The sequence below is a fragment of the Heliangelus exortis genome, chromosome 1 (assembly GCF_036169615.1).
Source record: "Heliangelus exortis chromosome 1, bHelExo1.hap1, whole genome shotgun sequence".
NCBI lineage: Eukaryota > Metazoa > Chordata > Aves > Apodiformes > Trochilidae > Heliangelus > Heliangelus exortis.
In genome coordinates, this window is record NC_092422.1 from 73,762,481 (window position 1) to 73,789,133 (window position 26,653).

Consider the following 26,653-nt stretch of genomic DNA (forward strand, 5'->3'; position numbering starts at 1 on the left):
TTGGAAAGCAGAGGAATGCTGTTACATCTTGTGAGTTCCCTTTTCACTGTTAAGTGCTGGTGAACTGGAAAAGCTTTATTTTCCAGTAAAGCACTGATGCTGCCCTGCCTCACTTGAAACTTGTGTGTCAGAAAAGAACAGCAAGGATGGAAAAGGCTCTGAGGGAGAAGGTGGTCTCAGCCTGACCCAAAACTGACAGACTGGGCTCATGCTGCTGTGGTGGAAGTTTGCACCCCAACAGGTTTCTGTTCAGACATGCTGAGCTATGCTGCAAATATTATAGCAAAGGTTGAGCAACTGGTTAGGTTTTACAGTCAACGAAGGTGATTTGTGTGAAAGTGCCTGGAAAACTACAGCCCTCAGAAAACCCAGCCAGCCTCTCATTTTTACACAACTGAACTGAAATATCCTATTTTGTATTACACAGTGCCACACAGCAGATCTTGCATGTGAGAACTGTCCCTTTGGATTTTGATAAGGATCAAGTGAAACAGTTTAAAGGATTTCTATGGATATGTTATCTGTAGTAAAATGTGGGTTTGCATACACATTATGTGGAAGTGTGCACGAGAGGAAGTATACAAAGCTGTTTAAAATAGCCAGGAGAAAACAAACTCAGTCTCACATTTAATGTGAGGACTGTGGGAAATGGCTACTCTGCTAACACAAATAATTTAGGAAAGTTGGAAGTCTCTCTTCTGTAATAACCTTATGCAAGATGGAAGAGGCTGCCTTTCAGGACACCGATCAACAATTTAATGGAGGAAGAATAGAGGAGCTCTTGATCAAAAAGCCAAAAAAAAAAAACCAAACCTAAAAAAACCCATCTGCAGCCATTTCAGATATTGTATCTCCTCACAAATCTGTTCTAACCCTGGTACTTTTCAGCAGCTCTATCACCACACAGAGACATACAGACACGTTTATGCCATGACTGTCTCTCCAGAGCTCCAAGCCATTACTCAGCTGCTAAATTCTCTCCTTCATTGTGTGAACAAATAGAGGCAAGCATGAAAACACATTTTTCTGTATACTTCCATTTGTCAAACTGGTAATTTGTATGAGCAGCTGACAATCATGTGCCTGCAACTACTCAGCTGCACAAGAGCTTGTCTGCACTAATGAGATGCAGGTATCTGGATGTTTCTGTTGTATTTTGGATCTTTGGAAAACACTGCTTTAGATCTAATTTTGCTTCTCAGTGAAGCATACTTACTGGGAAAAGAGCAAGCAAATAGTTGCTTAACTGGAAAATGATGGGATGTCTTATTAGCTCTTGAAAAATTCAGTCAGCATCCAACAGCAGAGTAGAAAAATGTTAACCCCCTTGAAAATAAACATGCATCTCCTTTGTATTTAACCAGCTGAAAGTACCTATTTTTTAAATACAGGATATAGATTGTATATTAAAATGCAACAATCACATCAAAAGCCTCTTCTCTTTTCACCCACACTTTCCCGTGGGCGATCTGTCATACTGCTTAGCTTCCTCCATAACTACAAGCTTTGAATTCAGATTTTCAGAAATAGCTTTGAAATCCAGTCTCAGAAACATAGTTATGTTTCTGTTCTCCCAGAATGCGCCCTAGGGGGCAACGTGGGTGAGAATCTGAAGTTTTATTTTTAGTTAAACTTTGGTTAAAATCTTGTTCTAATACAGAAGCATACTGAAGGGAAGATGGCTTGTAAATTTAAGGATTTGAGTGTTTCAGCTTTGCAAGAAAGACTCACTATTATATCTTTATGCCTTTTGCCATCTGCAAAAGCAAGAGAGCAATACTTGAGTCAAGTGCAAAAATGTTGTGAAGCTTCATTCATTACTGTCTGAGGGATCCAAGCTTCCTCAAGCAGAATTGACTCTGGAAGTCAGAGGCATTACAGTTTGTTATTTAAATAGCTCTGCAAACCACAGACATTTTACAATCTGCCTTTAAGCAGTGTTAGCGTGCTCTGCCTTTTTGAAAGCACAAATTTAATTTTGTCTCGTGTTCAGTGTTTTAAATTTAGCAGTTTCCATCAACCTAATTTAGACCAGGGAGTTACCTGCATGACAGGGGAGGCCATGGTACCACCTCAGAATTTAGTTTTGACCAAGCAGCCTCAAAGTTCAAAGAAGGTCTAGCGACAGGGATTGACCCTGACCACTCATGGATTTAAACGAAGAAGGCAGCAGGATGCTGTCAGTCAGAAAACTCAGTAGTCAAACCAAGCCCAACAAGTTTTAGCAAGCCAAGACAGCTCTTCCCATTCCTGATGCTACTCACCATTCCACTGATGCAGCGGCCACAGGCTGTTGTTTTGAACTCTCCATGCAGCTCCTTCACAGCACTTGTTGTATAAAAACCTTCTGCCAAAAGGATTATTCCGTATAGGAAGAAAAACGATGCAATGCCATAAATTACATACTGCATTAGCTGTATTCTAAAAGGGAAAATAAAGGAAAAAAAAATTAGATATCAGGCCTTTAAAAACAAAGTTAGTGCTCCCAAATGGTAACAGAGATGACTCCTCTTCTAGAAACATGTTTCAAAGCTCCTTAAGGTGTTTTTATCAAGCAGGCTGCAGGAGAGCACCAGCACAACTACCCTGCTTCTATAGCTATGCAGTACTGATGTGCATTAGGTCTTACATCTGTTCCAGCATCCCCTGTTTGTGCTGTAGTTCTTGCACTGGTTATTAGTCACCAGATTGAAGCTGCAATTTCATGCCTCCACTATGGAAATTTCTTTTTTCCTGTTAGTGATCCTGACACCTAACTTGGGAGATGCCTGACAGAGACAACACAGAGTTTTGAAAAAGCAAAGGCCGGAGCTGAACTACTGGCTGAACTATCACATTCCTGTGGTGATTCCTTTGGCTTAGGGAAAGGGAGCAGTCCTTGAAATTCATCATTTCCACTTGTAAAATCCAGTTAATACATGTCTTCAAAATTTTAAAACACTTTAAATACTTGTCTGATACAAACTTGGCAAATGTGCAGTGAGTTCTTCTGAGGATGGTTTTCTCTACAGCCCAGGAGGGTACTTTTGAGTGAGCAGGTAGTTTCAGTGCCTTAAGTCCTGGCAGTGTTGAGCTCCCCAAAGTGTAATTAAATTTTTTAAAATGGAAAGTCATATTTAGGAAATACTTCCATTTGAGGTACACTGGAACCATGCAGAGGAAGATCATCTCAGGCCATATCCTATAGGCACTTCTTTCAAATAATATCTGAAAAAGGTCTTGATTCCTTAAAAATCTACCATCTGCAACAACTCTCTTACAGTATTTTTACTCTGGCTACAACAGGTAATCGGAAAGAACAATTTCTAAGTATTATCAGACAGATTAAGGACCTGAAGCTAATTTTCTGGAGGACCAGAATGCCAGATTTTCCATATAATGCTTCTGGTCTCCAAAAGTCATGCTTATTAGCACAACTCCTCCAGAACTTATACCTTCTTAAAAATAAGCTGATTGTTGGGATGGTTATTTTAGATTAAGCTATCCACAGGACAGAAAGGATTATTTCATACATCTATACTGCCAGTGTTCTATGAATAAATATATTTTTCCTCAGATGTCTTTTTCAACTCTTACCACTCTCCACTAAATAGTTGCTAGCACAGATCTCCAACAATCTTGCATGGTTTAGCTTGAAGAAAATTGTTGACTATCATTACCCATACCATGTCCCTTGTATCAAAATAGGATACTACTATTTTAGAACTATATGTGGGAAGTGTTATGTTTATTTAACAAACTGATTAAAAATAACAGGATAAATCTGCTGCACCTGTGCTGTAAAGCATGAAAAAGATTAAGTCACAGCTTGAGAGAGAATAGCAGAATTCATTTCACCATCATTAACAGAAGAAACCTGATACACCTTACTAGAAATTAGTAATATGAAACCTGGTTAGAAATCCATTACACAAAAGCTGCACTACTGGTATATTTTTCACTTATTCGGTAGTGTTTTGGCCTTATGTTATTTGCCCCTTTCTAGCGCCTCTTCTCCCTTTGCCTTGTTAGAATTCCACAGGGCCTAAGACCTCAGCTGCTTTGGTAGGAATTACACATTTACCCAGCTGCCTACGCTGACTTGACAAGCAACATTGTCAGCAATTCCCCAAAATTTAAAACTTGCAGCCTCTTACAGCTACTTTCACAATTTCTGCCATTTTGCCCAAATGGAGACCGATGGAAGCACGAGGACATCCTGCGAGCTGGGTCACTGAAGACCACAGCTGCTGACCCGCTTGCTAAATTCCATGGCTATAGCTGCAGGGTCCCAGTGGCTCAGATGCCCTGGAGCTGGGGATGCAATGCCTGGACACGTCCTAGTGTTGGGGGGGACACACAGGACCCCATCAAGGTGCAGCCCCGGAGCAGCATGGCAGGACTGGGCAGGAGGGCATCCTGCAAGGGGGGAGATGCCCCAGAACAGGGCTGTGGGCCCAGTACCGGTACTGCCACATGGGCCCCTTCTTCACAGGCAGCATGGCCTGAATGGGGACGCCTGACACTGAGCCTTTGGGAGGCTTTCGGTGGGTTTCAGCTGCCCACCATGCCACCCTCCATGCCCTGCGGCAGAGGCGTCTCCCAGGGTGCCGGCCTGGGGCACATGGCAGGCGAGAGGCCGAGCCCGGGCCCAGGCAGCATCCCTGACAGACATCCCCATGGCACTCCTGGTGAAGTGCAACCCGAGCAGGACTCCTCACCGCCGACAGACAAAGCTTTTCCAAAGCTCGGATCTCCAGCTGGAGGGGCAATGAAGGGAGGCCCAGCATGTCTGGACCGCCCACTCGGAGGCTGGGGCCAGAACCTTGACGCTGAGCAACAAGAGCTCCGCACCGGGGGAGCTGTGCCCCTGAGCCCTGCCGTGCCCTCCAGGCCCTCCTCTGCTATCGTGGAGAAGCCTTGGTAGCACAAAAGCACTGCCTGCTTCACTGGTGGTTATATTCAAATGCTGTGACTGCAAAGACCAACAAAGTTCTTTCCAGTCTTTTGCCTCTCTTTTTTTTCTCATTTGTACAATACCAGTCCACATTCCTCTGAGGGAAGGTGGGTAGAACAGCACTTCCCTGGTATTCCTGCCATCCCTTCAAGCTTTGTATTGCCAACAAACACTAGACCTACCCTCTTCAGATTAAAATAATTACCCCTTGTTCTGTAACTACAGGCCCTAGTGAAAGGTGTTTCTCCATTTTTCTTATAGACCCCCTTTAAGTACTGAAGTTCTCCCCTGAACCTTCTCTTCTCCAGACAACCCCAACTCTTTCAGTTTTTCCTCACAGGAGAGGTGCTTTAGTCCTCTGAACATTTTGTGTCCCTCCTCTGGACTTGCTCCTACAGGTCCATATCTCTTGTGTGCCCAGGGCTCCAGAGCTGGACATGGTACCCCAGGTAAAGTCTCACAAGAGCAGAATCACCTCCTTTGACCTGCTGGTCATGCTTCATTTGATATAGCCCAGAATATGGTTGGCTTTCTGGGCTGTGAGCGCACATTGCCGGCTCAAGTCCAGCTTTTCATCCCCAAGTCCTCCTCAGGGCTGCTCTATATCCTTTCACTCCCATCCCAAACTGATAACAGGGATTGTCCCAACCCAGGGGCAGGAACTTGCACTTGCCTTGTTGAACCTCATGAGGTTCACAGGCGCCCACTCCTCAAGGCTGCCCAGGTCCTCTGGATGGCATCCTGTCCCTCATGCATACCAACTGCACCACTCATCTTGGTGTCAGCTGCAAACCTGCTGAGGATGCTCTCGATCCCACTGTCTATGACACTTACGAAAATACGAAATAGTATGGGTCCTGATATAAACAGGTTAAGCAGGATAAACACTCTGGTTCTTCGTGTGTCAATACCAAAACCCCGCTGAGTGCTGTTGGACAAACAAGCAATCTCATACTCATGGATGGAGACTGAGGTTTAAAACCATTGCTACTCATTTAGCATGAGGGTATTATGAGGCATAATGGAAATGGAAGGCATACTTACACTTCACTCAGCAAAGCATGGTCACTGGCAGTCGTGGAGAAGTGCTGCTCGAGGATAGACACGGTTCCTGTGAGTGCCACATGGCCACAGCCACAAAACAAAGCTACCCCCGAAAAGCAGAGAATGGTTGCCACAAGCGAAGCATATGGCACTCCTCCTAGGCACTTAATGCAACATTCAAAGCAACCTAAGCAGAAAAGAGAAAGCAAAAGAAACGTTATGAGCAAAAAAGCAAATTATGAGGAAAAGAATATATTTTACCTCCAGTTGGGAAAAGCCATAGGGACTAAAAGGCCCAGGCATTGACATGCTAAGCAAAAATCTATAGGTGGGGCAAGACAGCATCACCCTCTAAAGCAACGACCTACAGATCTGTTGGTATGGACTCAAAGCCCAGAAAGTGGGCTGAGTGCTCCTGTCTTTACAGGATCAAGAGGAGATCGATGAGCAGGCTATGAAATGGAAAAAAGAAAAAAAATCACTTATCTAAAGCGATCCACTGCAATTCAGCCACTCAATACAGAGCTCACTGTGTTTCAGCACTACTAATGGCAGGAGCACCAGCTATGTTGGCACCACTCAGGAAGGTGGAGAAGCAAATACTCAAGGTGATGAAGCCTTTTGGAAACGTAAAAGATACTTTGCACTTTCATTGGAAGAGGAGCACATTTAGGCCTGCAGAACTTAACTACTTTATACTCTCCCATGGCATCTGAGTATCTTTTTGTATAGATAGATCTGTACAAGGTTACAGGGATACAGATATTCCAACAATGGGAAAACTGAATGGGGGCCAAAGAGTAGTAATTTGTATTGAGAGCAGTGAAACGAAGCTGTATTACCCAGACAATATATTTCCAGCTTTATAGGATACACTGGCTTTACAGTGATCCTTGAATACAGCCCGCAGTAGCATAATCATAGTTTTAATGAAATGTACCATTTAAGCAGTCTGAGTTAACAAAACATACCCCCCCCCCTGAACTGCTGCTCTACAAACACTGTAATAAGAAGGTTGCAGCTGAATTGCCAGGTTCCTCCCTACTGCGTGGCCTGAAAGCCCATCTGCTTGCAGAGCTGGGAAATGTAAATCGGAAACAAACACAGCTTTTAACTGCGCTTTAATGGTAATGGCAATCCATACCAATTCATTACTTCAGGGCGATGGCATTAAGCTGTCTCCATTAATGTGCATTTCATACAACTGTGCAAAACACAAGCCATTAAGACAACGCTTAATGGAGCGACCAGCTTTGCACATTGCAGGAACAGCCCCGCTGCCTCTAAAGGAAGGTGGTAAATGGACAGAACATTTGAAGGCAGGGAGACAGCTGGCAGGCAGGTACCACACATCTTCCTGCCCCCAAAATTCCTTTACAAAGATCTGCAAGTCTCCATCCACCACACGAGACAAGTGTATTTTTATCACCCTCCCCTTCCTACTAATGAAGGAGTCGCAGAGCAGACGTTTCCATGAAACGCTGGGGAATAATAATGCATCCAATAATTGAAAGCTTTCCCATTTCATAAGTGGGAAGCTCTCTTTTTAGAGAGTCACTAGCAAGTGTCCCGGATGGACTTAAGCAGCTATCACCACCAAAATGACTTATGAAATGCCACTTCACTAACTGCAGACAGGACCTAATTGTACAGAAACAAGCCTGGGAAGCTTTTATAGTCAAGCCCACAGCTGGAGTCCACTCAATAGGAACTATCTTCATGACAAAAATACTGCCAAATGAACAAACACTGCAGTTTAGCAGTGATGGGGCAAACACAATCCAAATGTGTGCTATCAGAGGAAATCATCTCTGTTTTTCATCTTATCACAGAGGTCCAGAGTTGAGTTCAAACACCAGATCTCGCAGAGCAATCCCTTGCTTTGGGGAATCTGCCCAAGTGCAGCACATGAGGCAGACACAACGTCAATCATACACGTGAGCCTGGCTCGCCTCCGCAGCACCTGCTCTCGGGTCAGGCCCAAACCTCTGAGAGTTAATTCAAGAAACAGTTGTACCTGGCACAGGATTATCAGAGAAGGATTATCCAAGAGTAACCACACTCAGGTCCAGCAGATAATGCTCAACACACACGTGGCCACACCCCAGCACAAAATGAACGGCTGTTCAGGCCATGCTCCTAAAGAAGAAGGTGACTAAACACCAGATCACTGCTCAGCGTGGAGTAGGTTGATACACAGCTTGCTTCACATAAGGTTCCCATCAGAGAGAGAAAATTAAAACAGCAGGAAGCAAAGCCAAGGGACTGCTGGGGTCCAAAATAAAAGCTGCTGGTTTCAGAAAATGGGGGTAGCCTGCATGACAGAACTAAAAACTGATGTAGACCCAGGACTGACAGTTAACACCCCCCAAATAAACACCTGTCCTTCTGGTACCCCATACACCTCACAGCTAGCTTTCCAAGCCACCATCAGAACATTTGGCCTGAAGAGTTTCTTGTTTCCCTTACCTGAACACATAGCAGTATCTGCCACTAATACAGGGACCTTAGAAGACAAACCGACAGTGGCAAAGCCTCTCTCACCTCCCAGCGACTGCCAGCTGCACACAGCACCTCTGTGGCCATACTCTTCATGTCTCTTTATGTCTACAGCCCAAGTATACACAGGCATCACAGTGTTTGTGTGGCCTTCATTTTATCAGGGCAAACCAAGGCCAACAGATGCTCTGAAAGATCTCTAAAGCAACCACACTATTTTGACCAAAGCAGAGAAAACTGTTCAAACGTGGGACTGTAGAAACTACTCATCATCACACCAAGACTAAAGCAGGAAGCAGAGGGATTTCAGCTCACAGGGAAATGGTGCGTTGCCAGCTTGCAAGCAGAGGAAGCACCCAAACCAGCACATTTCCAAGACACAGCATCGATCCGTAGTCATTCTGCACCCAAATTGACAGCAGAGCCAAACAGCCTCCTGCCAGAGGGCAACTAACTGCAGGATGCAACCTCAACAAAGCACTGGGGCTGCCAGACCCTCCCAGAGATCCCGCTGCGAACACTCTTTATAAGGAGCTTAAATCCAAGCCTAGCCTGAGCAATATAACTGGTTTGATAATTTTGTTTTATTACAAGCCTAAAACAGTATCACTGGAAGCAGCTTCCAAAACCATCTGAAGTTCAAAGCTCATCAAGCACTAAAACATGCTTCCTAAGCTTCCCAACCTATCACTTGAGCAAAACAGGATTTCTTCAAAAGATGAAAGCTTTTCAGGCAACTCACTCCATTGTCTCTCTCTGTAACCCCGAGTCAGCAAGTATCTTCCCACAGTGCAGCTGAAAACCTATGAGATGTTTGCCAAGTTCATGCTCACAAAGTAATTTGCCCTGATGCAGGAAGAAGGCCTGTGACCTTAAGTTGACAGAATTAAGTAGCATTAAAATAAGTGTAGCTCCAATTTTCTGCCAGCTTTTACTTTCCATATGGCCATCAGGCTGTACTTTTTAGCTGTATATCCACGTCCAGCACAGTAGTGCAAAACGATTTAAATATGAAACTGTACAGCATGAATACATATCACTGCATCTCCCTTTTCAATGGCCATTTTGTGCAAGGCATCACTAGAACCTTTTGTGCAACTCAGCAGAATAAAAACATTTTTTGTCCTCAGGCTGGCGAGCAGCAGTTGCCATGGAGGCAGGTTAATAACAGCCCAATGACTTGCCCAGAGCTGCCTGTGATCTTGGCTACAGATTTAACACACTCTCAGAAGGAGGCCAGCTAAAACAAGGACTGAGATTATTCTCTAGGGAATGAATGCTATTAAACACACACACATACACACACAAAAATATTCTTGCTAAAGGACAAAAATAAAGAAAAGAGAAAAAGAAAAAAAACAGGAACCAGCTATTCTTTTAATCTCCTGGAAACTATCAGTCACAGGAAATTGGTAAAGGATGAACCTACATATGTACACAAATCAGCACTTGGTTGCTTAATATATGAAGAATTATACAATCTACCCAGCAGTGTACAAGCTATTGCATATATTCAGGGGCTTAGCTGTTCAATTTCCCACGTCAAATGCCAATTGTGTGGCTAAACCTTCTTTGGTACTTTAAGTATGGCTTTAAGGTTTAAACTCAGAAAAGCAAGGTAATGCAGAATTAATGGAAAGCGGTCTTAAAAAAATCAAAAAGCAGTTCTCAGATTTTAACTCATACTACTAAGCTCAAAGCTCAAGAAGTGTGGAATGACAAAACTGGTACTTCAGAAATTACGAAAAACAATGCAATGGGATTAGGTAGCTGTCTGGAAGCAGTCCCAGGGCTTGCCCAAGGAAGTTCAAATAGCAGCTCTTGAAGCCCAGACTTCAAAAGCTGAGACAAACACAAAGCTGTCCCTAAAAATGAAGATTTGAAAACATGATCTCAGTAAATAGTGTCCACATCCCCTGGACAGAAAACCAGCCTGTCCTATAACGTTAAGAACTCCTCCAAGGTTGAACTAGAGCTTCAATGTTATCTCAGACACAAACCACTGATCCCACAGTCAAGGTCACTATGGAATAATAAGAACAAAAAAAAACAACAAACACAGAAAACTTCAAGGAAGGTTTGAAAACCTTCATCAAGTTAAACCTCCAGGGTCCTGCGGCTGCTTTCTGAGTTAGCTTCCACTTTCTTTTTCTTAGAAGTTTAATTTCATTCCCTCCCATAAATCTGTCTTGCTCTTCTGAAAGATGAAGCAATGGGCACCATTTTTTCACATCACTTCCTGTAATTTCCTGTGAAAAGAATTTTTTGAAACCGTGGCATATTGGGCATCTGTCCATTAAATGTGTTATAAATTACAGGGCATGTTCCATCACAGAACCATGACCTCCGCTGCCTTCAGCACCACAGCTCAGAGAGTTCATGTAAAGGAAGTATTTTAACAAAGAAGGTTAGAAGGTTTCAAGAGATCCAAGGAAAGAAAAAGCACTAGAAAACATTTTAAATGCAGCCATTTCATGTAAACTGGGCTCATTATCATACATCCACAGGAGACGTGTTGGGACTGTTACTCCCAATTCAAAAATAAATTTAAGAGGAAAACTCAATACTTCACACTTACCTCCTGTCTCCTCTGTGCTGAAGACTACCCCATACAAAGTGTGCATAATATCATCAGACTCCTAAACCATCACGGATCTTTGTCAGAAAATGAACTTTATGTCAATGAAAGCAAATGCCAGTTTTACTTTCTGCCACTTACTGTATTTTTTAAAATCTCCATTCTGAATGGCATATGCATGCCAGGATGTAAATTTCCATACCTTACAGAGTGATTGATGGCTACGGGAGAAATTGTGAGGAAATACACTAATACCTCAGAAGCAAAAATGCAATTTACCTCATCCTTCCCTGTGTGAGAATAAGCCAGTACCTGTCACTAAAATAATTTTACTTTTTACATCTAACACCCACACCAGAAGCCAAGAATCAGAGGCAACTGTTCAATAAGATAAAACACTTAATCTTAAAGGGATAAGTTTAAAGCATATGATAAATTTCTCTCCACACTTTAATAGGGGCACTAAAATCAAAAAGCTGTGAGTTAAATCATATGGATGTCTTTACTGGAGTTCGATCCTTACCTATTCCCATTTATTTTAAAATTTGCTGACATGACACAGAGCTAAACCCCATTATTAATTATGATAAATGCTCACCACACTTTTGGATTAAGTCAATTAAAAAGACTAAATAAGTGATGAGCTCGAAGAGAGAAAATTTCTTTACTTTCCTCCCACAAACCTCTTAAAACTCCTCCACAGAACACTTCCTTTCAAGTTCCACCTTTCCTAATTTTTCCTTTTCATGCTCTCCGAATCAGAAGTTGTGATACTAACCTATATTGGAAATGAACTCTTCATGACAGAAGACTTAATGCAATGACACTGCAGTCTACCCAGATTGATAACCTCCCCTCTGTGTTCGCATCCCCACCTTCCAGATTTGGAAATCCATAAATGCCAGTACAATATCTGTGACTGGAGACCACAGCCATTAGGATTGTGACAAATTTCTTGCTGAAATCCACCAAGACCACCACTCACACCCAGTGCCTAGCACAAGATGTTTCACTCAAGTGAAACAGTGAGACCTGGGGTAGTCCAATCCATCCAGTAAATCTCATCCCATTGTCCACTATTTAAGAGCAACTCAAAGAACAAGTAGCTCCTTTCTGAAGGTTATCAGCATTAATTACAAGTTCTCCAGATACTCTTGATACAGACACTTGGTTTCAGCACTGTCATAGAACCAGTTCTCCACCTCTGAGAAAGTACTTATTGTCCATTATCAGTTTGAAGCCTGCCATCTTTAAACTTCATTAGATTCCTCCACATTCTTGTGTAGCAGGGGACTAAAAATGCTTGTTCTCGCCTCCTGTGTTGTAATGGTCTCAGAGAAACCAGGAGAACTGGTAAGCACTAAGAACAAACAACTCACAGCCTGAAAGCACCACTAGAAGAGCCCTTTTTCGATCCACAAAGCACCAGTACCTCCATGGTATGGTATAAATAATGACAGTAAGCTGCTCCTCAGTAGTCCTGCAAAAATACAGTACACATAGTCTTAAACACATGTTTTTTCTAACATGATTAATGACAACAACAACAAAAAAATAACATCCTGCAGAGGTTATCAATGTTCACAAAAAGAAAAAAGTTGATTTTTTTTTCACTATGGAAAAGTGAGATTCAAGTTGGAAAAAAGGTTGTTTTACCAAGGCAATATTTCTCTCTTCTGGATGCTGTTAGATGACACAAAGAGTGTAAGAACAGATAGCAGCAAGCATAACCTTGCTCTTTCTTCTAATCTCAGGCCCAAACTAGCACTTCTTACAGAAAAAAAAAATAGCATTCCCACTGCATGAATCCAACCTGTTTCATGCAAGGACAGATGATCCAAATGGTCTTCCAGAAGCCTTAACTAATTTACCTTCTTCAAATTTATTAAAATACGCACACTCCCTATCTGTTTTATTCCCAGCCTCTGCAAGGCTCATTAAGCTCACAGGTGTTCTGAAGTCATCTTTCTCAGACAGTGAAATCTATGAAATATCAATCACTACACCCATGCTTATTGTGAGTGCCACTCCTAGGCATTTGCTGCGTGAGAGCAAGGAGTCAGACCTGCATGGAAGAGCACTGCTGCCACAGGAGACACTGGCATGAGAGAATTGCTCTTGTCCAGCTTCAGTGCTCTTGTACAAAGGTCAGGCAAAAAGGTTTTTTTGTTATTTTAATTCGTGTCTTCTCTGTTTTGTATTTGGCCCACAAAACAGAGGAAACCACAGCAGAAGAAAAATACTGAGTTTATACTTTGGAAAAGGTCTTACTTCAAAGTGGTTTATCTGTTCTTGAGAATGGATATTTTTTAGCTATAAGGTGTTTCTGCAGAAAAAAATTAATTAGGTGATTAAAAATGAGATTTCTCACATCAGCAGTAACTCAAGCAGTACTGATATAACCTTTGGCATTATTCCTCCTGGAAATAGGTTCTTGTGTTTTACTGTCAAAGTAACCCCTGGGACTCTTGCATAGCATGAGCATGTGGAAGGACTCACTGAACCATAGAATCACAGGATTGTTTTTGTTGGGAAAGATCTTTAATATCATTGAGTCCATCCATTAACCTAGCACACTTTTAAGTCCACCACCAAACCATGTCTCTAAGCACTACATCTAGACACCTTTTAAATACCTCCAGGGATGGTGACTCAATCACTTCTCTGAGAAGCCTCTTCAAATGTTTGATAACCCCTTTGGTGAAGAAATTTTTCCTGACATCCAATCTAAACCTCCTCTGGCACAACTTGAGCTGTTTCTTCTCATCCTACCTCTTGTTACTTGGAAGAAGAGACCACTGCCCACCTTGCTACAGCCTCATTTCAGGCAGTGGCAGAGAGTGATACTGTCTCTCTTCTGCCTCCTTTTCTCCAAGCTAGACAACCCCAATCTCCTGATATTCCTCACAGGACTTGTTCTCCATACCCTTCACCAACTTTGTTGCCCTTCTCTGGGCACGCAGAGCTCAAAGTGCCAACACACTGCACCAGCAAGGGCAGCCTTGGCTCCAAACTGTGGCTGCAACTTTCATTTCAACAACTTGCTGCTCAACATGCCTGAAGACATTCCTCCTTTCTGTCCTCATACTGATTTCCCTCCCCTTGCTTCACCTATTTTTGCCTTCTTGAAGAAACGGTGTAAGGTCAACATGCAAGAATTGCTGCTTAGTAGGTGCCAGCCCAGGTGATTATTTTGGACAAACTCAAACCAGAGAGGTAAAACAGATGAAATGCTGGGCAGACTGCCAAAGATACTAAAATGCCTGGAGGTCTAGACAGGCTCTCTGTGGGAGGTCCATAAGCACCTAAGCACTTCAGTCCCAAGGGCTACTTCAGCAGTTTCATAAAGCTTTCTGTAAGGACAACTGGGCTTCCTAGATTCAACCATTTTCCAGTCCCACTCGTACTTGTCTGACACTACTTTGAAAGCTGACTGTAGTTTAATTGAGGGTGAGCACCTTACCTGGAAGACTGGAGTTGAGCCTCTCAGCTCCACCCTTCTGGCAGCTGTAACTCACCTCACTCACCATCAGCCTTCAGCATCCAGCAGGAGAGCAAGACTTTTGCCACACTGGGTTTCAGCCACTGCTACCAACTGCTGCCCCAGTTGACTCCTCCCTAGCTACAAAGAAGCAAACAGAAACACAGCTTCTCTCTCCCTGGAGATGAGGTCCAAAAAACAGTGTAGGGGGACACCTCAACCTGGCTGATATAAGATTTGGAAGGGAAATTCTCCACTTCAGAGATAATGGAAGCTGCCAAGACCTTCCCAGATGTTTATGTAACTATGGAACTAGAGAAGGGGTAAGAAACCTAAACCATAACTGCAGAAGTACTTTGCCCTGCAACAGTTTTCATGTGGGTATTTTCTCAGTTGAGTTTCCACCACACCATTTTCAAAATTTAAGCTTGCTTCGGTAAGGGAGCAGGCTGTTTCAGTGAGACACTTCATATTTACATGCCCTCATGCACTCACAAAAAGATGAAACACCTTCCAGCATCTAGAGGAAGTAAGTTAAGGGGGGAAAAAAAGCAGACCAAAAAAAGAAGAAAAAAAATAAATTCCCATGAAGCAAACAACACCCACCCAGCCTGGAAGCATGCCTACAGCTAAACTCATGTTAAACAATCATTGCAAAGTTTCTTTTACTAAAGAAAAAGATGGTACTTCGTTTACTGGGAAAAAATATTGGTTTAGGGGTTTTGAAAAGCTCATTAAGTTTGCACGTACTCTGGGGATGTCTTGGCTCCAGCACCACAGTGAATAACCCACGCTGACTCTTCTCTAAAGTGCCAGATTAAAGCTAAAAATGGGGGAGATTGTGTCATATGTGTAGACCCTGAGAAAAGGGATGGATGCTATGATGACTGCCACAGAGGTGCTCTGCTAGCGATGGCCATTTGGACACTGACAGAGGAGGCAAAGTAGAAATATCTGTACTGCAAGACCCAAGAAATAATGTGGTTTGTCAAAGAAATAGGGTTTATCTCAGCCCAGTAGCCAACACCACCCAACAGCAGGGAGCTGTAGGTCAGTACTGAGGGGAGGGATGCTACAGCTGAGACTTGCATTGTGACTGAAGCGACATTTTGCCTCCGATTTATGAGAAAGGAGCAAAGACCAATATTTTCACTGTGGTTAATCCATCACCAGTAGATTCATTGTACTCAAGACCTGTTCAGAGCAGTTTCCTTGCTGCCTCAAAACCTTTTAATTTCTTTCAGTGCATGCACTGAAAGCACCTTTCCTTGAGTTGGCATCAGTAGTCTTTGTTGGTGAGGTTTTTCCCCCTCTATCAGCAAGAACCCTTTCATCATTAACTCCTCCAAGAGAGGCACGTTTACCTGCATGTTACTTCAGGAAGCCTTTGAAGGCAGCTTGCATGGGGTTCAGTTGTCTAAACAGGGGTTTCTAGCACCATTTTAGGTGCCAGACTCCCAGCTGCTGTGACAGAAGGCTGCGCGTCCCCTCTGCGCCCTGGCTCATCTGTGCCCGCACATACGGACCCATCTCATCACTGGGGACAGCTGATGGGGCACAATACCCTGATAACCAGGCACCTGGCCTGCTCTCTCCGTGCCCTCCTTCCCAGGAAGGCAGCATTCATAATCTGTTGCTCCTTCCCGGAGCATTTCTCCCTCGTATAAAATATCCCATGTGCACAGATCTGAAGTTTTGGAATGTCTTCTGGCAGCACTGAGTCTGTCACCCAGGTCATTTATCACAAATTATGGCCAAAATTAATATTGATATTGCAGAAGGAGATCATGATATGCAGCTTAAGTATTCATGAGGAAAACAAACAAAACCAAACCAAACAAAAAAACCACAAAAAACCCACCGAACAACAAACCAAACCATTCTGAAATACAAAACCATTTGAATCCTAAAGGGATAAACGTGTGGAAAATATAATGGAAAAGAGAAGGATCAGGCAGCAAGCTTGGTGAATATTTCCCTGCAGTTGCTGTTCTAGTCCCTGATGCGTAGGCAGGCATCTCCAGCAAACAAGCTGTCAGGCAGGCTTCCGTCAATCAGCTCCATAATGAGAAGAGGATTGCTAGATAGAGCTGGCTGCAAATGCTATATCTGAGCATTTACATCCCTTGCTGTATTAACCCCCAGTCAGACTGGAATTTTCCAATGTGATCAATTGTGTGCTTGATTTCAAGTGTTTGAGATGCTTTAAAACTAAATTCCCCCCCAACCTCTTCAAATGAAGCTTCAGGAAAACAAACCAGGATGTTTTTGAGGACTCAAGCCAGATACTGAAAGGACAGGCATGTAGAAGCACCGAACAACTTTTAAACCCTCAGTTGAAATCCTCCTTTAGACTCCGACATAGACATTTACTGCTTCTAGCAAGGGAAAAGCAAACAAAACCACAGAATAGTCTAGGAAGCATATTGCAGGAGATCAGTAAATCAGATGTGCTGTCACTGCTTTAGTGACAATTATTGCATTTGTGGCTGGTCAGTTTGATAGTTTCATCTCCATACAAACCCCATACTACGTTGTCTCATCTTTAAACAGTTCTGAAGCAACCAGGCAGCACAGTTAAAAGGGAGGTGTCCCTCACCACACATCGTTGCCCTTCAAACATTAACAACCAAACTTAAATTTATGTCACATATTAATATGAAAAAAACCAGACTCCTTACAGCCTTAACAAACAAAACAAGAAAAACAGAAGAACATATATCATAAATCATTAGGACTAGAGCAAAACATTAAGTATATGCTACTATAATTTCTGAACTCTCCACTTCCCTCTCACCCAGCCCTTTATTTACCTTGAATCCCCAAAGGACTAATATTGCCTCTCAATGCTGGCACATGATGGTACTGGTGTGGCCTTGAACTCCTGTACATCCAGTGGTACCTGCCAATTTCCATTTCTGGTCTGGTGATCACTGCCAATTTTAGGTGGTAAAAAGTCAGTGTCACCAGCAAGTTTTAGTTCAGTACTTTCAGTCATTTAACTTTAAAAAGTAAGAGCCCAGAAAAACACATCTCAGAACTGAAACTACATAACTTTACCAAACCAAGGGAGAGGTCGGGAGGGACACTGACGGGGAGACACTCAGACAGGTGTTAAGAAAGGTTGAATAGCTAAAACTCCACCTAGGATTTGAATTAACCACATAAAGCAGGACTCTCTGTACCTTCACCCCACCCACTCTTACATCTCCCTCTCTTTGGCTATGAGAAAGAGCTCTGCTCCAGAAGTCAAGGAAGGCAAAGTTCTGAAAAACAAAAAAAGTTACCTGTTTTTTTAGGAGACTGTAGATTTGTCAAAGAAAATGGTTATTATAATGTGTAGAGTTAGAGCAAACAAGCGAATTTGTGCTGTTACTTTCTTACATTAATAAAAACTTGTATGTCCCCCATCCCTTGGCACGGCTACAGCTTTGTGAGGGTTGCCAGGGTGAGACAGACAAGTCTTTACATAAAATGTACCAGAGTCCCACTCTGCGGGGGCTAAATGAAAAAGTAACCACCATCACTGGCTGAAATAAACCTGACTGAAGCAGCATTTCAGCAGTTGGGGGAAGTGAACATTATGATGCTGAAAACCCATCTACCATTATACTAGATCAGAGACAAATTTTAGGGGTCAATGGAAGTAGGAATGCCATAAAACGTCTGCCCTAAGAGGGGCTTGGAAATGTCCTGGACCTGGTCCTTCTCCCATGTGGTTTTGCTGCTGGTGCAACAATACAAGTTTATCATGGCTACATTTGCATATCTCAAGAAGATAAAAAATCTTGGCCTTGAATCGAGGGCTTGGATCTAGAGGCAAAACAAGATTCTGCTCACCTTCTAGTGTGTGAACTCCAATATTAAAGCAGTCTGTTGGGGTTTGGGATGCAAACCTAGTATCAGTGGCTCTCTAAAAGATACTGGGTGGCTGGGAATTTCTCTCCTCTCTGTCACTCACACACAAATCAACAAATGTATGATGTAATATATTTTTTCTAAAAGACATTTTTCCACTTACTACATCTTATCCTTCCTTTTAGGCAGGGGAAGTTCTACATTTTAAGAACATAACTACATTCAAAATGTGTTGAAGACATTGTTCCAGGACGACTGTGCGTGCTCAGGATACCATCTCCCTCAGCTTGCACAGGAACAATCCACTTTTACGAGATCACAAGGAATGCCATAATAACTGAACTGGATATAAAATGGAAAAATAACAGAATTCTTTGCTGGTCCTGCACACCATCTCCCCCTCCCTCCCAACTGCCTGCTCCCTGCTTCTTTGAAGCCACTTACTGGACATGGGTAACAGACTTAAAAACAAGTAAATTAAAAACAACTAGCTGCAAAGACTTCAGGGAACAAAAAAATTCTTCATTTGCATTGCAGCAGCATCTCGACCAAACCCTTGGCTCCAAAAGGATTTTATCCTAGCCGGCCTGAGCCCACAATTCCACATTTCTCCTACAACATCTAAAAACCCCCTTTCACAGAGCAGCAGAGAAGGCAGCTGGCTTTCTCCCCTAGCCTGAGGCGATGATGGTGAAGTCACCACTGTCTGCTCTGGGACTAACATCAAACCCTGAAATGTGGAGATAGCATGCAAACTTTGCAGCATCATTTCTGTAACGTGAAAATTTTCTATGAAGTTGCTTTTTTTTTTTTTTTAAGTAATAATTTTTGGTTTTGAAATAGCAGGACTCTTTTCATTAGGAGACAGTTCAAACTCCATAAGGAATCTCAGTTTTTCCACTGCTCTTCAAAGAGCTACTTACCAATGGTTGCTTGGTAGCCTTCACTTCATGCTCAGCACAGCCTTTGAAGATGAAGAGTACCTTTTGGTGACTTCACTGGCACCCACCCAGGCAAAACCAACACCAGGACAAAAGCCCCACAGGTTGCAGTGGCATAACAACTACTGCACGCAGTACATATGAATTAGTTTAACTCTGTACTCCCAATAGTTAGGAATGGAAACTGGTTTAAATGACCTCATCTCATACTTTTCCAGGAACTAACTACACACACTGCAGTCCCAGGTCTGGGCTGCAAGACCCTCTGTGCACAGGCAAGCTCCCAGAGCTGGAGGACTCCTGTCTGAACCAAGTTACGCTCGGTCCTGCACAGACGCAGCCGCCGCAGGACTGACAAGGTTGTCATGTCACACCGTGCAGGCACACTGATGGTGACCGTGGTGTTCAGTGTAAATTTGTGATGAATCATCTTGCACGCCTGTTATAAAACTCCCAGTGCTCTCAACATCCTCACTCTTGCTGCCTTTAACACGCAGTTTAGGGGAAGCAAACAGTTCCAACATTCATCTGTCGCAGCTGAGGAAGCAGCTCAGAGGAGCAAAGAGAGGGGCTGTCATTTGGTCACCTATGATCTGGCGATCAGGTGATGAATACTGAATTAGGAGCAAGGCTGGCCTGTGAACAGGGAAAGGTCAGAGGAACCCAAGGGGGCTGCCTCCATCCCTCTGCCCTGCCCTCTTTAGCCCCTTTGCTCCCCCTGCAGCGTCCATTGTGCACGTACAGTGCCATCTGGGTTTCTCCGCCCCTGTTACCATATCCTCTGGCACATATGTTTAGCCTTTCTGTTTTCATGAGGTCATTCTGACCAGCCTGAGTATGTTGGCCAAGTGTTTTTCAACCCCCTCCTATTTAGAAACCAAATCCTATTCATTAAAACCTAAATCACTAAGCCTGCCAAATTATTATCCCCGGCATATCGTGTGTCCCAGATTCTCCCTGGGCTGGACCTCTCTTCCTATGGTCATATTCTCCAGGGACTTGTACTTAAAGCAGTTATTGTTTCCAGAGGATCTGAAATACTAATAAACTGCTTGAAACAGGAAAAAATATGCAGGATACTGAAAATCTCCAAACATCTTGACAGCTCTGAAATCACTGTACGAACATAACATTAAGGGGGTATGTTTTAAAATTTTGGAAATAACCACAACATGTATTAGAAAAGACTATTTTCTTCAATTTGCTGTCATGAAAAAGACATCTACCTGCGATTATCAAAATGTGACAAGATGACCATGTAGAAAGAACTTTGATAAAACTGAAATAAACTGCACATTAATTCACTCATTTCTCATGTTGCATGCTAGCAGCTTAATTTGCAGTGTTGCAGTCGTACAGCTGTGTTTAAGAGAAGTGCTTTTTTTCTGGTTTTGACTAGCACATATTTGTGTATTTAGAGTTTAAAATCGGAAACTTTGCTTCATATACCATGAAAATAATGCTTCGTATACCATGAAAATAACAATCAAAGCTCAAAGCCATTCTGAGCACGAGGTCTCCTTTCATCGAGAGCACATTAGTAGGGAAGAGCCAATTAAAAGGAACCTTGGCTACAGCTGCTCAGGCTGGTTTTCATTATTCCTCAGCACAGCACATGCAATTTGAACATTGTATGCATTCATACAAGGAAACTATATCCTGCTATAATGGCTTTCTTCCATTCTCCCACGTGTAATTGGTGAACTCACCATGGTCATCCCCAGTTGGATTTTATTTTGGTTTGGGTTTTTTTGAATTGTGCAACTTGGCTTTATAGAATCGTAGTTAAATGCAAAGGGGAACTTCTTGTCTCTGTTAATGTGTATAAAGATCTACATCCTTCACTGCTGATGCAAAACGGCATTTCATTTTTCTTATTTATTCCACCTCAGTAAATCCGCCTGCCCAGCCCTCACATTTTGATTTAATTTAATGCCTGCAAGATAAATCCTGTCATTTGTAATAATTTGTAAACCTTCATCTTTAAAATGCATCCAATCTGTCCTGCAGCCCAATAAAGTATCTGTTAAACATTTCGCTTCAGCTTGCTCATGGTGTTCTCCTCTGATAAGGGGCTGCTGATACACAGTATAAAGCTGACTTATTTCTTATCTCCATCAACATGGGTGTTGTTCCATTTCCGATTAAAAAAAAGTGGGGCAGCAGCCACTCATCTGGCTGTAGAGGAACAAATGTCTGATAAACACTGAATCCATCAGCTGGGTATTACCACTGCCCAAATCAGGCATGGCCTTCATGATAACAATTATTAAAATACAAAACCAGAAATCATATACAATTTTGCAAACTTTAAAAATCTAAATGAGAACAAGCATTTCCACTTACCAATCAGAAAGTATTCATAAAGCACACTAGCTTGTGCATACTGTCTCAATTAAGCTGCAATGAAAAATAGCTGGCCATCCGTGTTTGCCACAGGAATGGGAAACACAAACTATGGGAAACACAAAGTGGTACCTATGTGACACTACTGTTCAGATCTGACTGTATGGGGTGCTTGGATGGGACTCAGATCTCATTGGCATTGCTCTCCAGCACTCTCCTCAGAAGCACAAGGAGATCTGGATATAGATAGCATGTAGTCCTAGCTCAACTTCCTCCAAGTATTTATTCTATACAATTACAGTACATCATATATAAACCAGAAACACGAAGTTCGAAATTCTGGTCAAGGGAAAAAAAACTTCTAGCTTAAAAGTACAATTGGTAATAACAAAATACGGATACTTTCCCCAGAAGTTGGCAGCATAATGCATACTCTATGTGAATCTGAATATCCAACACAAAATGCTCAAGATCTTCTCCAGCTTTCACAGTATCAACATCCCCCAAATGTCCCTTTGACACTGGTTTATCTCCTTGGACTTTGCAACTCATTTCTAGAAGGAAGAGGTAAAAGACTTTGTGACAGCACTTCAATCACCTCAAGCTGTGGTGGTTGCCTTGCAACCACACTGGATCTAGGGCACCTCATAAAGTATGGGCATTACACTGAGCCCAGGTGGGATCTCTGAGGAAAGAAAGAACTATTGCAAGCCCATCAAGCATGTAAGGAGATCCAGTCCAGACAGTAAATGGACACATTTTTGTAGGGGTCAGCTTCCATTTTAAACCCCAAAGAAAAGCAGTGGTATTTTCCCAGAAGTTTCTTCACAGAGAAAAAGCACATTCGTCTCCATGAGAGCTGCTGGTGAAGGAGCTCTTTTGAAAAATCCTGCTATTTCAGAGATCCCTGATGCCCACTGAGGCCATCTAGAAACCCAACAGGGCTTGGCAGTCTTAGCACTTTGGAAAATCTTTCCCCCAAAACCAAATATGCTTCCTATATCACTACTTCATGGCAGTCATTTTGCAGGGTGATATGGGTTGTTTATTTTGCTATTGAAAGTAGAAGTAGGACTGTTTAAATTTTCTGCATTTTAATTCGCTGTGAAACATATTGGCAATTTAAGTGAATAGAAATAAAAAACATAATGTGAGAGAGACCATGTGTTAATTTCAGAAATTAGGGAACTGGCAAGGATAAAGCCTTGAAGTGTTACATACACATGCCCATGTAACAGATCTAAAGTATAACATTATCCCAGAAAAACTAAGAAATTATGGTAAAATTAAGGCAGGCATTTCCTCCACCAGCATCCTATGGAAACAACAGCTCAACCACCTTGACTTACTGTTCTACATGTTGTGCTTTCATCCTTCCCAAAATAAAAGGGAAACCATAAACTTGTCATAAACACACTCAGCAACACATTTCATTTGGAAGAGCTGCTAATGCACACAGATTAACTTCTTTCGTGTTTACTGTAAATGAGTTTTACCAGAGTATAAGAAACTCATCAATCAAAAGGAGAAATTGTGATTTTTGGGGAATGATCTATGAGGTCAAGACGGTTTCTCATAGACAAGGTATTTAGGAGGTTTTGTACATGAATTACTCAATATTTGCATCGAGGTGGGTTTTTGTCTATACACACTAATGGCTTTCAGAGTTTAATCTCTCATCAGTGGACCTCCTTTTGTGAAATCCCCAAGGGATTATGTAGTACTATGTCTAATCACTTGACAAATTTCATCTACTTGAAACTGAAGATAGATTTGAATTCTACAAAGCACATAGGAGGAATCAGATGCAAAGCAGAAAACCAAAATCTGGTACTGGACAGTACCAGGACTGATCATTCTGTTCATATCTCACCTGTTTAACAATACATGACACATTCTACTTGAGGAAATACGTATCAGCTGCTTACACCTGCAAGATGCTCAGACTGCTCATAAATGACAGACAACAGGCTCAATGGCAGTGGAAATTTTAGTAATTTTGTTACTGCTACATCATTTAGCAAAAATTTTTTATATGATTTGTAGGGTAGGCTGCTACACTGAAGATAGACTTTTATTCAGCATAATTTATATGACGCAGAAACAAAACAATCCTTTGCTAGTTGAATTTACCTTCTGAAGTTCAGCACTCCAGACCAAACAAATCACCTCTACAGCTGGGATGGATGAAGCACCTCTCCTCCTGCGCTGCCATCACCTTACCACAGAACAGCTACCATGAAATTGTTCTCTCCATTAAGCAGCAATTCTCAGTGATTAACAAATCCTGAAAGCTAATGTTGCAAAACTCATTCCATTATTCCCCGTAACCATAGCACAGACAGATCTCTACATGAGCAAAATTTGCTAGACGACACCATGGGAAAAGAATTCAAAATTCAGAGTAGCATTTGGCACCAAGATAGCTACACAAAGGTTGTGTGATATTATACTCTGTTAGATGTTGTTACAACCTAGATCTCCCATACTACATTTGCAAAGCTTTGCTACATGGTTAGTCTTGATGAAAACACCAGATTATGCCTCTGAAAATGACATGCAAAGGCACAGGCACAGGCTACCTCTGTAAACCAAATCTACCAAAATCCCTCAGAGACACAGCAATAACGAGACTTCTTTTGCAAGCATCATTTCTGTTAGGGTTAGTACCGATTCAGAGCAAATACAGACACAGACAGAAAGATCGCTGCTCTATTAATTTGTTGTCAAGCCATTCAGGAAAGGACGGCTGAAAACCCAAAGATGCAGTAATGATTGTTTAAGAGCTATTCGGAAAAGTGACAAAACTGGCCTAAACCTCTTTAAGCCCCCTGAATGAAAAGATTTAAACAGGCTATTGTCAGACCCCTGGGTACCTTTTTTCTCTTGGCTTTGTTCTGCATTTTCCTCCGCTGCAGTTTCCATGGCTGGCTTCATACCATCCACCAAAAATGCCGCCCCCCCCTCCCCCCCCACCAAGCACTTTTTCTCTTCGCCTCCTTTCTCACTCCCCTTCCGTCTCCTATTTACGGCGGCGGTGATTGAGCGGCTCTGTTCTCCCCTACAGTAGATTACAGTCCTTTCCAAAACGCCAGAAAAACTCTTGTCAGCTTCAATTTCGCTCCGCTGACTGGTCCACGAGGAGCGGTGCCAGCCAGCTCTCAGCCATACGTCACCGCGGTCCCCAGCTATAAAATTGCCATCCTGCCCCTCACCGTGCCCCGGATCGCCGCGCCGGGGGGACCGGCATCACTCCACCAGCTCACACCACCTTCCCCTCGCCCCCTGCTCTCCCCCTCTCTTCCCACCCCTTCAAGCCTCCCAAGCCTCCTGACAAATCTTAATCTATTCTCCCGGCGGTGAATGGATTGGTGACATCAGGAGGGGGAGGCAGGCAAAAGAGGAGGAAAAAAAAAAAAAAAAAAAAAAAAAGAAAGCCCCCCCAGCTGCCGGGGGGGGTGGGGGGGAGGGTGGTGAGCCCCCTGGCCGCCGTCTCCAAGGGGAGTGCACGCCGGCACACAATCACACGGCTCCCTTTCCCATGGGACCTTGTTATTATGCTTTGCGTTTTGATTTATTCCACATGCCCTCTGCTCTTTCAAGGGGCGGGGGGCGACGGGTCTGTTCTCCCTGTTTGCTTTCTTTGCCGAGGAAGTTCCGCTCACCCACGGCAAAAGACTGTGCGGGAGAAGCATAAAAGCAGAAGTGGGCATATGTACATACACATACATGGAAAATTTATATTCTCTCTCTAACTAGCAAGCACGATGGAAAAGAACAAAAAAAAAACAAAAAAAAAGCACCAAAAAACCCAAGCAAGCAAAAAGGAAGCAAGCTCAAGCGACCTAAAACGCACGTGCGATACTTTAAAGGATAAAATGTTTAAGAAAACACAGCTTGGGTTTTTAAAAGGATGTCTGCCACTAGAGCCCTAAAAACCACGATTAAAAGTGAATGCAGAGCAGGTTTGGTCAAATCAAGAGAGACTGTAGCAGGATCCCACAAACTGTACTAACCTGGCTTTGGGAGCAGCAAAACCAGGACAGCATCTACACTGCACTGTGCCAGGTGACTTTAGGTGTCCCCAGCCCACACTGAGCAGTCCCATCCATGCCAGTGAGCCACAGACCAGGTGACACCACGTAGGGGTATTATTCACCCTCCAACCAACATATTTAAGGGTGTGCTGAGGCTAATTAACCTTGCCTATCACTTTGCTTGTCGCACTGGCCTCACAGTGTGCCCCACTGAACAGGGCAGATGTGCCCAAGGGCACCTCTTTGTGTTTATAGGGTGATGGAGCATCCGTGGAGTAATGGCCTTTGCGGTCTGGTAGGCTTCAGAGGTCCAGACCCTGCAGCCGATTCTGAGGCTGCAAAGACACCCGAGCAAATTCAGCACATGCTGGGGGTGTTAAAGCCTCTACACTGCTTGTTCCATATATTGGATTCAGTAGGGAAGGTGGGAAGAGGGAAGCAGGCCAAAGATTTGTAGCTGCAATTCAGCCTCTTCTGGATAGAAGTTACTACACCCACAGTTTTTGCTGGGCATTTTTGTTTCTGTAGATGCCGAGGGAAAAGCACAAGAATGCTCAGAATCAACCTTTAGAGAAAGTTCCATTCTGTTACATGAATTCAGTGCACAAATCCTCTTCTCTCACCATGGTTGTTACTTTGCTTTAGCATTCCTGCTCAGACATATGCTTTCAGCCAGCTGCCCAGAGGTCTTGGACTTGCTTACTCTAAGGTACCACAGCATCAAAACATCAAAATATATCCAGCATTTGCCTAAAAAGCTTTCCTGGTGTCCACAAAAAGTCTACAGTCGAAGCTCCCACCTCAGCAGACCTTTTCTACAAGGAAGATGAAGGTAATTTGTAGAGGAGATCAAGTTATCCTCAGGAAACACTGTGAGGCAAGGGGTTCCTGCAGGTTATCAAATCAGCAGCCCCAGCAGAGACCTCAGCCAAG

General features: G+C 43.0%; 1 protein-coding gene across 10 annotated transcripts in view; it reads right to left on the reverse strand.

The window, feature by feature from the left end:
• Positions 1–26,653, reverse strand: part of GPM6B (glycoprotein M6B) — a 106,789-nt gene that overhangs the window by 8,330 nt on the left and 71,806 nt on the right. For 3 of the 10 annotated variants that reach the window (XM_071748290.1, XM_071748272.1, XM_071748248.1), the window contains exons 2-3: positions 5,981–6,167; positions 2,265–2,421 (exon numbers count right to left, since the gene is read on the reverse strand). In XM_071748290.1, coding sequence (XP_071604391.1) covers positions 2,265–2,421; positions 5,981–6,167 — 344 coding nt within the window. Of the gene's footprint in view, positions 1–2,264; positions 2,422–5,980; positions 6,168–17,351; positions 17,472–24,559; positions 25,030–26,653 lie in introns of those variants that run through there. The other 7 variants (XM_071748320.1, XM_071748262.1, XM_071748300.1 and 4 more) reach the window with 6 other exon arrangements.